Genomic DNA, 13,001 nt, shown 5'->3' with positions numbered 1-13,001 from the left:
GGAAAGAGACATTGCTGTTGAGTTTTTCAGAGGTATTATTTGGTGCTTTGAGCACCACAAGTTAAGTGCCATCTAGTTCCTTTATATTCAAGAAAAGGCAGACTCTCTACAGCCAATATCTGCAACACTCAGTGACTCACACTAAAACAATCTAGACTGATATACAGCACTACAGGTAAGAAGGAAAATATGTTGGATTTTTTTTTTATTTTGGGGTGAACTGTCCCTTTAAAGTGTCCTGTGTTTTACACTGTTCTGCTAATAGCCAATTTAACACCTGTGGATTTGTAATAGGTCAATTATTTTTAAAAGATAAGGTAAACCAGTGGGATACGTGCACAGAGGTTTTAAAGCAAGTGTTTACTGCTGGGTGTGTTGCTGTAAATCCCATGGAGAGGCAGCCCACGTCCCAGACATACACAAACAGACTGAGGGACAACTGACAGCACTGTCAGGCTTGCTGACATTCAAAGACTTGCTCCTAAAGAAATGCCAAAAGAAGCATCTATTATAGATGCGTGCTTCCAGGGCCCCAGAGCATGCAGGTTTCCCCTTCAAACAAACACTCCAGCAGCTGATTTCAGCCCAGAGAGAGGGGATGTAATCAGTGATTGTGCAGGAGGGTCCACTGTGAGCTCTGTCCCATCTGCTCCAACATACTGGGGGCTGCTGCTATATGTGGGCAGCACTGGCAGGAAGGGTGGAGAGTGAGCGATAGTAAGAGACTACACCAATACACAGGACATCATACCAAGTTAATCACAAGGAGACAGAGATTAACTCAACTCCTCAAAGGCAAATATAGTCTGGAGAGCACATATTTACACTTCTGTTGAGGAGTTGTTGTTTTTTTTGGATACACTCATGGCAATACACACAAGCGTACCGCCACTGTAGGATCTTGGCAGTGCAAGCTTTTCTCTTCATGCAGTAACAAAATAAGTGTGGTTTGAGTTTAAAGCCTATTTTGCAATCTGTGTAATCTTCTATTGACATTTAAATGACATTAATGTTAGCTATTGTCTGGGCCAGGAGAGCCCACACATCCATTGTGCAGCTCAGTACAGTATGCATGACTGGAAAATCGATAGAGGTCTTTTACGAGGTTTTCTCAGCAATGGTCATTTGGTATTTCCTGTCCAGGACGCGAGGTAAAAAAGTATTATTCAGAGGGGCAATAAATGCCAGCAAGTACAAAAATGGCAGCTCGCATGACAGTGTCGAAAGTGGTTGTTTTTAATGTATTTACCTTTTCTTTCAGAGTCGCTTGCTTCTCCATCCTGTCTGACTGCTTTGGTTTGTGAGACGGGTTATCGCTCTCATCCCATCACACGCCTTCTGGACTTTTTACCGACTGTTTATGCGCCAAGAGGTGTCCAAAAGTTAGCCCAAAAGTCCACGTTGAAGCGCGAGTGTCGACAAACTGCGAGGAAAAACCACAAAGAGTGAGCTGTGTGGCGTTCAGGAGAAACTTTTCTCAAGGAAAGTGCGCCATGTTGTCAAATCTTTTCCTTTTTTTCGTGTCTTTTTTTCCCCTGTTGCCATAGCGGATTTCTGAGCGCTGTGCAGAGGGAGGCATGAAGGTCTGAGGCAGCCTGAGTCAGGAAGAGACAAGAGCAGTTAATAAATGTATCACTCGGTCGTACTTGTTTGTGTTTTTATATACATACCATTTATGAAGTGGAAGTGAACTCTAATATTAGCAAACTTTAGGTCGTAGGCGTTCAAAGACTTTGCAGGGGCAGGGGTGAAGTAGAAAAAGGGGGCACCTCGCCCGCGCGCCCTAACCTATTGGTCCCCCACCTGGGCTGAGTGATGCTGTTTTCATGACATACTGTAATTATGAGCATCCAAGTGTTCAAAGCCATTCATTACAGTCTGTGCACACCACACACTTTAACATTAACTTACACACGGTAATGTTAACTTCAGCTAATGCTACAATAACGTTACAAGGTTAACGTTACTCCTCTTATGTGTAATATTTGCCAAATGTAGACAGATATGCAATAAGCTGACGTTACTAAGATTATTTAAACACTTACCTCAAAAGTTTACCTTGAATTATGGATGCTAACTTCGCTAGCGGCGATTTAGATTTAGCATGGCATGGCAGTCAGGTTGCCGAGTAGGTGGGGGTGCGTAGTGTCCTCCTCACAGCTCCACCATCTCGTCCAAAAATGTGTACACATTTGCATGCCTGGCTCCAGAAATCCAAGATGGCGACGACCAAAATGCCAAACTCCACAAACCAATGGGTGACGTCACGTTGGCTACGTCCATTATTTTAACAGTCTATGATTTCACCATGCTGAGTTATAGTTACAGTCTGAGATATCAGGAATTTCCTACACTGATACCAATAGGTGAAATACACTAGTGAAATATCAACACTTGGCAAAACAGCTGCAAACACATGACTGACAGTAACATAATCCAATATTTACACTTGCTAATACAATAGATTCAGCTAAGTTAAAGGTCCAATGTGTAGGACTTGGGGGGATATGTTGGCAGAAATTAAATATAATATTCATAACTATGTTTTCTTAAGTGTATTATCACTTGAAATTAACAATTGTGTTTTTGTTACCTAGGAGTGAGCCGTTAATGTCTACATACAGAGCAGGTACTCTTCCACGAATTGTGAATTGTTCCGCCATGTTGTTCTACAGTAGCCCAGAACAGACAAACTAAACACTGGCTCTAGATAGGGCCATTCACATTTTTGCATCAGCCACTGTAGTTTTCCTACATCAGGCCTATTCAGTCGCAGGCCTGCGGGCCACATCTGGGCCAGATGCAAACTCAGAGTGGCCCGGTATATAAATATGATATACTGGTATGACAAACTATATAAACTACATACAGTGTTTGGAAGTAGCTAAAAAGTGACCCGACTTGCTTCCTTCTCATCTCTGTTGAGTTAAACATGTGTTCCAATTCAATCAGGCAGGATGTATGAATAGATATAGCAACACCCCCAATCATATCTTTCACAAATAAGCGTTTTCTTGTGTGACACAGTTCCAACTGTGCTTTCTGTAGTAGCTTTTGGGCTACAGTACATCTGCCGCGCTTGAATTCTTGTACCCAGGCTTTGACTGTGGCATATGAAGGACCATTGCCATGTTAAGTAACTGTATTAGGTATATCTTGGTGAATTTCAGATGGTGACATTACTTTGAGATGAAGATATTTGATCACAGCATGATACTCCAATTTCTCCATTTTCAGCAAATCACTGACCACTGTTCACTTCAAGAATCTGCAAAAATAAAACAAAAGGAGACTGAAACATGAACATGGTTAATGATAACAAGGAAAGGTGGCAGATTATAAAAATGTCATTTGGCTTGCCTAGCTACCCATTTTCTGGGTTAAGCTCAAAACCTTTCAGTCACCCCTCTTATAGTCATAAAAACATCCTATGTCTGTTCCTAAAAACTTTTTCCTGACGTCATTGGAAAACTGTCTGTCTGTCTGTCTGTTTGTCTGTCTGTCTGTCAATTTTTTATTTCAAATGAGAAATGATAAACATTGTTATTTTTACTGCACTCATTTGCATTTGTTTAACATTGTTTATTACCAAAATCTAAAAATAAAATGTTTTAAACAGGCTGCTGAAAATGTCTAGCCCATTTACATTTCCTGGTTTTGAAATACCCCCCAATTGCATTTGTAATTGAATACCTCTGCTCTACACACTTGGCACAAGGGAGTTTTTGTTGGTTGCTCTCTGCACCCTCATCACTAGATGTCACTAAATCTTGCAGATGAGACCTTTAAGGAGGAGGAGCTTCACACTTTACTTTGTCTGATGCAACTGTTTCAGGGTAAAAGCTCTGAAGGCTCTAAAGTTTAAACCCACTGTACACCATCTGCCCAGCAACAAAAGAAACCTGGTATTTTCAGTGCCAGCTGATTAGCGTGGCTCACTAGTGCACTTGAATGGAACAGAGCCATCAGTTATTATATTAATCACACCTGTGCTTCAAAATATACTCCCTATGACAACAAAAAAACAAGTTCCTCAGGGCAACTTTGATGTATGGGCTCTCCTGTTAAAGGTCCAGGGTGTAGGATTTAGTGGTATCCAGCAAGGAGGATGCATCAAGAGCCAGTGTTTGATTTGTCCATTATGGGCTACTGTAGATCAACATGGCAGACTCCATGGAAAAGGACCCCCTCCATATGTAGATACAAACAGCTAATTCTAAGGTAACGAAAACACAAAAATTCTTATTTTCATGTGATTATAAACTAATGAAAGCATAATTATGAATGTTAGGTGTCATTTCTGCCAATAGATGCTCCTAAATCCTGAACCTTTTAAGCACAGACAGACATAGTTAGATATAGGCAATAAAGGGTATCTCTTTGCTCCGAGCCAAAAGAAAAACACTAGTCCACGGTCCAACCTACAGCAGTTTGTAAAAATGAAAAGCTACGTGTGTGCAATGCTGTCTGCCATGGTGACCTTTTGGATGATTCCACTAGAGGGCACCAAAGTCAGAAAATTTTAAATCCTACACTAAGAGGCCTAAAGTCACAGTTAAGGTGTACAATTCTGTGGCCACCACATACAGTAATGTGTGTTGATTAATGATATAGTGTCGGTATATTCTCCAAGAGGAGCATCACTATCAGCCAGTCTAGAAATATGGTTGGTGTGCAAGATGGTTATTTGTGCACTCTTCAAGTGAGCAAATGAAACCCCAACATTGTCAAATAAACTTTGCAACTGTATCATGAAGGCTACATTTTAAATCATTTTTGTCAATAATAAGGTCTGGTATGGACCCTTAAGTCTCCCCCCAAAAAAACTTCATCTTGTAAATATTTGTGTTTATTTTTCGTCACTATGATTTCCACTAGATATTGCTGAGGAGCCTCACCTTATGGATGGCACCTTCAACACTGGGATTTCTTGATCTTCCTCTTCATCATTATCTTGCAGAACCTTGGACAGAGTCCCAGCCACAAGAATCTGGTTTATTTTCTATTTATTTTTGCTCTCTTTGGATTTCACTGCAACACACAAAGATGTCACAGCTGACCTATCAGAGCACAGGTGAGACAGAAGAAGACAGGAAGAACCAAAAAACAATTTTAAATGAAAAATTATTTCTACAAATGCAAAATCGCATGAGGTGATCACTGTATATATGTTTTTAAGTGTTTCACTCACTGTGTAATTTGCACTCACTGTGTAATTTGCAAGACATGCTGTGATGTTATATTTCGCTGTATATATTTTGTTAGCGAACATTTTGTAAATTTAAATAGATCCTACTGTCACTGACTTTTTGGCAATGTTTATAAGTTACAGTATCTCATCTCTAATCTTTTTCAGTTAAGCTTTGATTCAATGTCAGGGTGTGACGTAGATTCAGTACCTCTGCCTGACAATATTTCACTGTTAATTCAGTCATATTATGCTGTCCGTTGAGGCTACGGGTGAGTATGAGATTGTTCTAAGATTTGTATGGTGCACTTTTGGGCCTGAGGGTGGTGCTAGAGGAATGGCTGGCATAATAAGATACTCATGACATTTTGGGATATTTTGCCTAGTCATGGGAATGCTTGATATCATTATATATTAAAAGTAAAGGCATCAATAGAGAGATGATAATGCAAATACTGTAAAACAATTAGATACCTCATTAAATGTGAGTAACTGAAGAGAGCTGATGTCTGAAATGGTAAAACTATTTCTAGAAAGTAGAAATTCATACACACTGTATTTATTCAGTGTGATGCAAAGTCCTTCTCACAGAACTGAACCAAACCAGTTTGTGGGAGATCTCTAATGTGTTCTTGTTTGAAATTACAAATGCAATGCTTGTAAATTAACGGTGTATTTCCATGCTGTTTTTTCTCTTAAATCAATAAAGTTTTGTTCTCTTTGTGGCTTCTGAAATGATGAGGAATTGATCTGCTCTACTATGTCACATTCAAAAGAAATAGCTGTGTCTACTAACAGAATACATTCATTAAGATGCAGCCTCTGCACTCCCCAAACCTGCAGATATTTCTAGTCTTTTGTGCTCAGTGTTTCTGTAGCATTTACCAAAATCAGTTGCAGCCTCAATGGTATCTTCAGATATGTATCAATAAATAATTATCTCGAGCCCTTAAGAGTAAAACTGCAGAATGATCCTGCAGAAATAAGCAAGAAGGCTGTCTGATAAAACCAGGAAATGAGGCAGTCTGATGCAACAACAGCATGCTCTCAGATGAAAGAATAGTTTTTGTACATGCAGCTCTTCACCAGCAGATGGTGCAACAATCATTTACAGGGTAGCCTTTGGGCTTCACACCAACAGTAATGTAAGTCTCTGCAAACTGAGAGAAAAATACTCAGGTCTCACAGGAGGCCTTTTTCACAGCAGACATTTTTGGCATGCAGGTAAAGCACCAATATGATTAACAGCATCAGTGATGGCTGCATTGCGTTCAGTCGTGACAGTTTGGGAGCTCTGATATTGTGGATGTTGGCTTTGTTGTGGGGCCATATTAACGTAATTCATACTTGTCTAAAACAGTATGTCATTTTGTTGGGATATAATTTGTTCCATTTCTCAGATTGGTCTCTAACCTTGAAAGTTAATTTCTCTATTCAAGAGTATGTTGTTTTGTTGTTACCTGTGATTTTAGTTTGGGTGTGATTGGATTCTCCATGTACTTGACACCTGCTTCATGGTTGCCACACATTTATGTTAAAATGCTACACTTCATTCTGCTGTATCTGTCCACATGATTTCATTACAAGTATGTTTTCTATCTGTAAAGGTCCTTTAAAATCAATTATTAATTTGAATGTTTTCTTAACCTTGTCTCAAAAGGGTGTTAACACTGGGCAGAGAAAAATGAGTATAGTTTGCTGTTGGCTCTCCACCAGTTAGTCCTTGCTGAGGGGTAACATTTCCCATACTTATTCAGGGATACAAAATATTTCATATTCACTTTCCAAGCAAATTCTCTCCAGCATTTGGATTGTGTGATCGTAAATTTTTCTCTTAATAAACCTTTGCAATCTTCAGCTGTAATATTAATTTGCAGTTCATTTTCCCTTTTCTCTTTTACTCTGTCACCTAAAATTGAAAAATTTTAGAGTATTTTATAAATATTTCATAGATTTCAGTCAGCTTCCAGCTTAAAGCATTGAAAGTAAAATGCAGCAGAAAGGCAACTTTATATTACTGGATTATTATTACTGATGCATTTCGTGTATGGATTTTCATGTTGAAACTAGTGAGGCTAATTCTAATTATTTTATACACCATCAGGTAATTTAATCTGTTTAATTTTATGAGATAATACGATTTTAATGTAAAATCTAAATCTGTAAAATAACCTTTTATACCTGTACAAGTATAGTGAAGTCCACTTCACCTACATTTTCTCTGAGCCCATTTTAAAGATATTTCTGGTGGCAACCAGATTTTAAAGCACTGTATCCAGCCATCCTGAGACAGCAGCCTACGGCGAGGGGAACACTGGATCAGTCAGGTTTGAGCCGTCCACACGGAGCCCGCTTTTGGTAGTCGGGCATCTGGGCTAAAATAGTAGCGACTCTTTTGGTAATGCCCGCGGTGTGTGCAATTCCTTTAGAGGGGAGAGGACCAGGCAAAGGACAGCGTGTAAAAATGTCCCGGGGAGGCGAGAACAGGGTGAAATTATGTAATGACCGACTGGTGTGAAAACATGTTTTTACACGCTTTGTATCATGTAGAGCTATTAAAATATTCATTTTTAATTATGACAACACAAGATGAAAAAACATTTGTTGTTCCATGACGTCCTTCCAGTCACACCAGTGCAGACTTTTTTTTTTTTTTTTTTTTACATCAGACCGTGACACAGCCTAGAAAAATGTTTATTGTCTATGAAAATGGGACAAAATTCAATGAGGAGGAATTCCCTTCATGCTCAGTCTGCACTTCCTCGTGGTCACTGGGAGGGTCTGGAGGAAGATGATTGGTCTGCAAGTGGGCCCCTTTTGCCAAGCCCACAGCATGAGCATGTATATATGCACTTACAGATGCCACAGTCAGGGGAATAAGGAAGACTGAGATCAGTGATATCCAGCACAGCTTGTTATCCTGCCATCTACCTGAGACTGGTAAGCTGAGACAAAAAAAATATGTTTAGTTTTTGATGAATGATCTTAGAGAAATTAGAGATGGATTTTGTGAATGACTTGGCACAAACACTTCTCTGCTTGTCTGTTCCACAGTGAGATGAAGACCCAGCAGCATCTTCATGTGGCCACTCCAGTAAGGCAGAGCCTCGCCCTGACTAAAGTAGCAGGGACCTCCGTTTACCTCAAGCTGGATTCATCTCAGCCCACAGGATCCTTCAAGATCAGAGGCATTGGACACCTCTGCAAAACAGTGAGTAGGCCTAACTCTCTGCTGATCTGAGGTGATGCATTTGACCTGTGTTGTGGCTGAGACCCCCAAATATTGCTAAAAAATATAATGCAAACAAAATTGCTGTGCCACGACAGGCAACCAAATACCACTGTGAGAAATAATCATAAGCAAATATAATCATAATTATAAATCAATGTGTCAAAGGGCCATTAATATTCAGTTCCTCCAGGATTTCACAGGCTGTTTTTGGGATTGTTGTGCACTGAAATGCCTTACCACTGGTGAACAACTGGGAGCAACTGGGAGTAGTTTTCCTTGAGGGCTTTCTACCAGAAAAGGATTTCTTATTTAAAATTATGGGGAGAAAAGTTGTGATTTGAGTTAAAATGAATAGATCTCTGGGGAAAGCTTCCAAAGAAAACTCCCCATGTTACTTGACTGAGACCCCAGTGGTGACTCAGTGGCTACAGTCATGGGCTGAGATACTTAGCATAGATCCAAATGAACCAGTACAGACCAGTTTTGGTGTGTCACTTCCAGTCTGAACAATGAGATGATCTGCTGACCTACATTTATACTCTGAGACTACAAGATGTTTGCTATAATGTTGTTTTTTCTTGCAGTGGGCAGAGCGAGGATGTGAGCGGTTTGTCTGCTGTTCAGGTGAGCACTGAGGATAAACAAAACAAGTTGTCTTTGCCGCTGTGGGTGTGTTTCAGTGTGTAATCTCTGACACCTTTGGTCCCAACAGGTGGAAATGCCGGTATGGCAGCAGCTTATTCTGCCCGTCAGCTCGGGGTACCTGCAACCATAGTAGTTCCAAGTGTTACACCGAACCCAACAGTGGAGAGGCTGAAGGACGAGGGCGCCACTGTGGTTATCCACGGCAAGGTTAGCTAACCTCATGTGCTGTTTGCTATATTCTTTACATCAGTTATATTGAATACACTGGAATACATGTAGGTAATAGTTCAATTTTGTGCTCACATGTTATTTTTATTTTTCTTCTCCAAATCATTGCACATAGAAGAGTCTGAGAATGTAAAATGATTCATGAGATTAAATGTGTGTCTTTCAGGCTCTGAATGAAAGCTGCCAGCTTGGCGAGCAGCAAGGCGGCGATACGAGAGGCAGGGTCCCCAACTGGATATTCATCTCTCCCTTTGATGATCCCCTCATCTGGTGAGACAATCTCAGTCTGTCTGTCCATCAGGGATTATGACAGCACGTACATTACTATGTGCTGTGCAGAAATTCTGGCATAGTAATCTATCTGTCATGTGAGAAGATAAGAGAGGGAGACATGATAAGACAGATTCTTCTCTACTCTAAAGGAAATTAAATTGTTTTCAGATGTGCCAATGGCTGATACTAACACCTGTCTTATCATGCCGTGTCATTCATGCTTGTGCACAGAGCAGCTGCAGGAGCTGCATGAGGTGTTATGTTAGATACAGTACATGTTGTCTTATCAAAGTGCTATCTTTGATGGGGTTATCAGATAATTCACTCACACACGTCACAGTCAAAGCGTTGCACACAGCTATAAATTACTGACATGACAGGCCACTTGTGTTATGACCAGCATTTTATAAGCATTCAAGATAGAGTTATGAAGGGAAAAGAAAAAAATCAGGTTGTTTCCTTCTTCACGTTACACTAAAATTTAAATCAAATTTCTAGGAGACTGACAGGTTGTGTGTGTATGTGTGTGTGTGCAGGGAAGGCCACACATCTCTGGTGAAGGAGCTGGAGCAAGACTTGAAGGAGAAGCCGGGAGCAATCGTGTTGTCAGTGGGAGGCGGAGGCCTGCTGAATGGAGTGGTGGAGGGACTGCGTCGTGCCGACTGGGCTGACGTGCCCATTGTAGCCATGGAAACCATGGGAGCACATAGCCTCAATGCAGCAGTGAAAGCTGGGGAGTTGGTCACTCTACCTGAAATTACCAGGTATAAAAACATAATCATATATATTATACTCAAATAATAACACAATCCCACATTTTTTCACATGGTTTCACTTTGTGTGTCAAAGACTCACCTTTCCTTTTGCCCTCTAGTGTTGCAACCACACTGGGCCTGACAAGAGTGTCTGCACAGACTTTTAAACTGTTAGGCAAGCACACAGTTTTCTCAGAAGTAGTCACAGACCAGCAGGCTGTAAAAGCTGTGGAGCGCTTTGTAGGTAAGTACTACCTGCACCTGAGCCCCTGAGCAGATACACACCAGATCTAAAATCAGCTGTGACACTGATCTCTCCTGGTGTCTTCCTCCAGATGACGAGAAGGTCCTGGTGGAGCCTGCCTGTGGTGCTGCCCTGGCAGCCGTGTACAGCGGCATTATCAAAAGGCTGCAGGAAGAGGGCAAGCTGGTGCAGCGCCTGGGCCCGGTGGTCATCGTGGTGTGCGGCGGCAACAACATCAGCATGGAGCAGCTATGGAGGCTGAAAAAGCAGCTTGGTGTTATCTAAGGGGGGCGACTACCTCAGGTCTTCCTGGCCTTTCCCTTATTCCTCCATCAGCTGGTCTCAATCCATAAACCCTCTCGTTCATGTGCTCCATAGACCGAATCATTCCAGACTGTCAGACTCTCCTGAGCACTGACACTGACACGTGAGATTGAGCTACTGGACAGATTTTTTTAAAAATCCTGTATTGTGATGCTGCTCTGGTAGAGATAGTTTTTGACTGGAGAGACCTCCGTGAAAAATAATAATAATACACTGACACATTGTATTAAGTTTGCTTGATTGTATTAGGTTTGCTTGTATGTTGTTCTTTTATTTTGTACATTGAACTGTATTCTTAAATTAATAAATTATATTTCGTAATAATAATTTCTTTGCCTTGTCAATTTCATATTCATGACTGCAGATAGGATGTTAAATATAAATGAAACCACGTCCATACAACATAAGCCTTAATCAACACTCATACAATATGTGAATAAACTTCTGAGAGATTTCTATAAGCACAGTTTTTGTGCTAAAACTAGGGACAAATAAACCAGGCTGATATTAGCATGTTGCAGATATATACTGTGCCTGCTTCCGCGTGCCACGTCTCCAACGCGTCTGCGCAGCAGACAGGAAACTGCTGCTTGACACCTCAAAAAGTGTAGCATAGAAAGAAAAACCAGGTGTGAGGCCATTAAAACTCTGTCACAACTGAACAGTCACGCTAAGCAGGTATCTTGGTCACAACTTAAACTAAGGAAACTAATTCAAGATTGTTTGCTTATGTGATGTATTTATGTCCGTGACGGATGATATATCATTATGAGATTATTACCAGATGCGACACTGTTGGGATGGCTGGTGTTGTTTTCACCTCGTGAGTCCGCTTGTATCATCGTGGCGAAATGTGGTCCTTGTGACACCAGCCATAGCAGGAACTACCACAGCAGCTCTTTTTGCCAGGTGTTAATGTCTGTCTGTCTGTAGACACATTTTGTCAACATGATAGCATTGCAATCATGCAAGATGCAGTCACAAAGCTTTACAGACCTCTGTAGTGGAGGTCAAAATGAAGGTCAAGTTAAAAGATGATGTGATCCGAGTAAGAAGACAGGAAATAGGAGGGTAGGAAGTAGGGAAGGGGCCATTACCCCTCCTCTTTACGCCACTGGCCAACATTCATTTGAAGTTATGGATAGCTGTATCGTGGCTGGAATGATCTCATTGCATGATGATGATCTCTGAGCTGAGCTGTAGTTTCGACTGTAAATTTCAAAGGCTAGACATATCAAGTGTTTAAAGAGTGCATCATTCACCAGTTACATTTTTAAAACTCTTCACAAACTGGACTCTTTAAAAGACACATCCAAAAGAAAATTAAACTACTTCATTCTATAAGATATGTGTGTCTACACAGTGTACAGTATTAAGTACTGGATTTGCTGTGTAAACCACTGGAAGGGATGTTTACACAGTACATATTTAAAGTTATTATTTTGGCTACAGCTTAATTACAATCTCCCCCATACCTAAACTATTCATTGTGCAACAATTAATTAATACCTCTGGTGTCAGCAGCTTACTTTCTAATTAAGTTCCCTTCTCCTCAGTGAGTGCTTTGGCACGCAGGGTGCATACAGAATTATATTCTTGAGCAGCTGTGATCCCTTATGAATGAATGGGTAAAATATTACAGGTTTAAATTAGACCAAAGCAGAGAATTAATTTAGTCAATACAGACATCTTAATATGATTTTTGTTTAGAGGAGTGTTTTCCAGCCAGGTCAAGTGGCCTCACGGGCTCAGAGGCAGAAGCTGTGAATGGGTCAGTTGCTTATCTCATGGCGTTTCCACACCTTTTGAATTCCATTCATTCAATTGGCTGGATTGTTAGGGATGTGGCACTTTTCCCAGTTGCTCATTGGTCTGAGTGTCATTGAAACAGGGGTGGTGTCACAAAGAGGGGAGACAGCTGAAAACGACCAGTCAACGTACTGAAGACATTCCTCGAATTCCTCCTGAGTAACCTTGTAGATCTGGTATTAAAAATAGTATATATGAAGATAACTCCACCAATAGAGACTGATGTTTCTCGTTGTTAAATCATTTTCTTGGAGGACACCCTGTTTTACGTGACACACCATTGGTACTCCACAGTGTAGCTGA

The 13,001-nt window shown here is 40.7% G+C and overlaps 2 protein-coding genes across 3 annotated transcripts in view; one reads left to right on the top strand and one right to left on the bottom strand.

Annotated features, from left to right (window-relative positions):
• The window catches only part of LOC125890053 (tetratricopeptide repeat protein 28-like), a 196,007-nt gene extending 194,205 nt beyond the window's left edge, over positions 1 to 1,802 (bottom strand). For both annotated transcript variants that reach the window (XM_049578447.1, XM_049578448.1), the window contains exons 1-2: positions 1,671 to 1,802; positions 1,250 to 1,595 (exon numbers count right to left, since the gene is read on the bottom strand). In XM_049578447.1, coding sequence (XP_049434404.1) covers positions 1,250 to 1,279 — 30 coding nt within the window. In that variant the 5' untranslated portion in view covers positions 1,280 to 1,595; positions 1,671 to 1,802. The remainder of the gene's footprint in view (positions 1 to 1,249; positions 1,596 to 1,670) is intronic.
• Positions 1,803 to 6,326: 4,524 nt separating this feature from the next.
• On the top strand, positions 6,327 to 11,003 carry LOC125890361 (L-serine dehydratase/L-threonine deaminase-like). Its single transcript, XM_049578959.1, has 9 exons — positions 6,327 to 6,412; positions 7,858 to 8,128; positions 8,243 to 8,399; positions 9,005 to 9,044; positions 9,133 to 9,272; positions 9,460 to 9,563; positions 10,103 to 10,330; positions 10,441 to 10,565; positions 10,657 to 11,003. The coding sequence occupies exons 3-9, from the start codon at positions 8,247 to 8,249 to the stop codon at positions 10,848 to 10,850; spliced, it is 984 nt and encodes a 327-aa protein (XP_049434916.1). The 5' UTR covers positions 6,327 to 6,412; positions 7,858 to 8,128; positions 8,243 to 8,246; the 3' UTR covers positions 10,851 to 11,003.
• The last annotated feature ends 1,998 nt before the right edge of the window (positions 11,004 to 13,001 follow it).

The sequence above is a fragment of the Epinephelus fuscoguttatus genome, linkage group LG6, assembly GCF_011397635.1.
Source record: "Epinephelus fuscoguttatus linkage group LG6, E.fuscoguttatus.final_Chr_v1".
In the NCBI taxonomy this organism is placed as follows: Eukaryota; Metazoa; Chordata; class Actinopteri; order Perciformes; family Serranidae; genus Epinephelus; species Epinephelus fuscoguttatus.
This window is presented reverse-complemented; position numbering and strand designations above follow the sequence as displayed.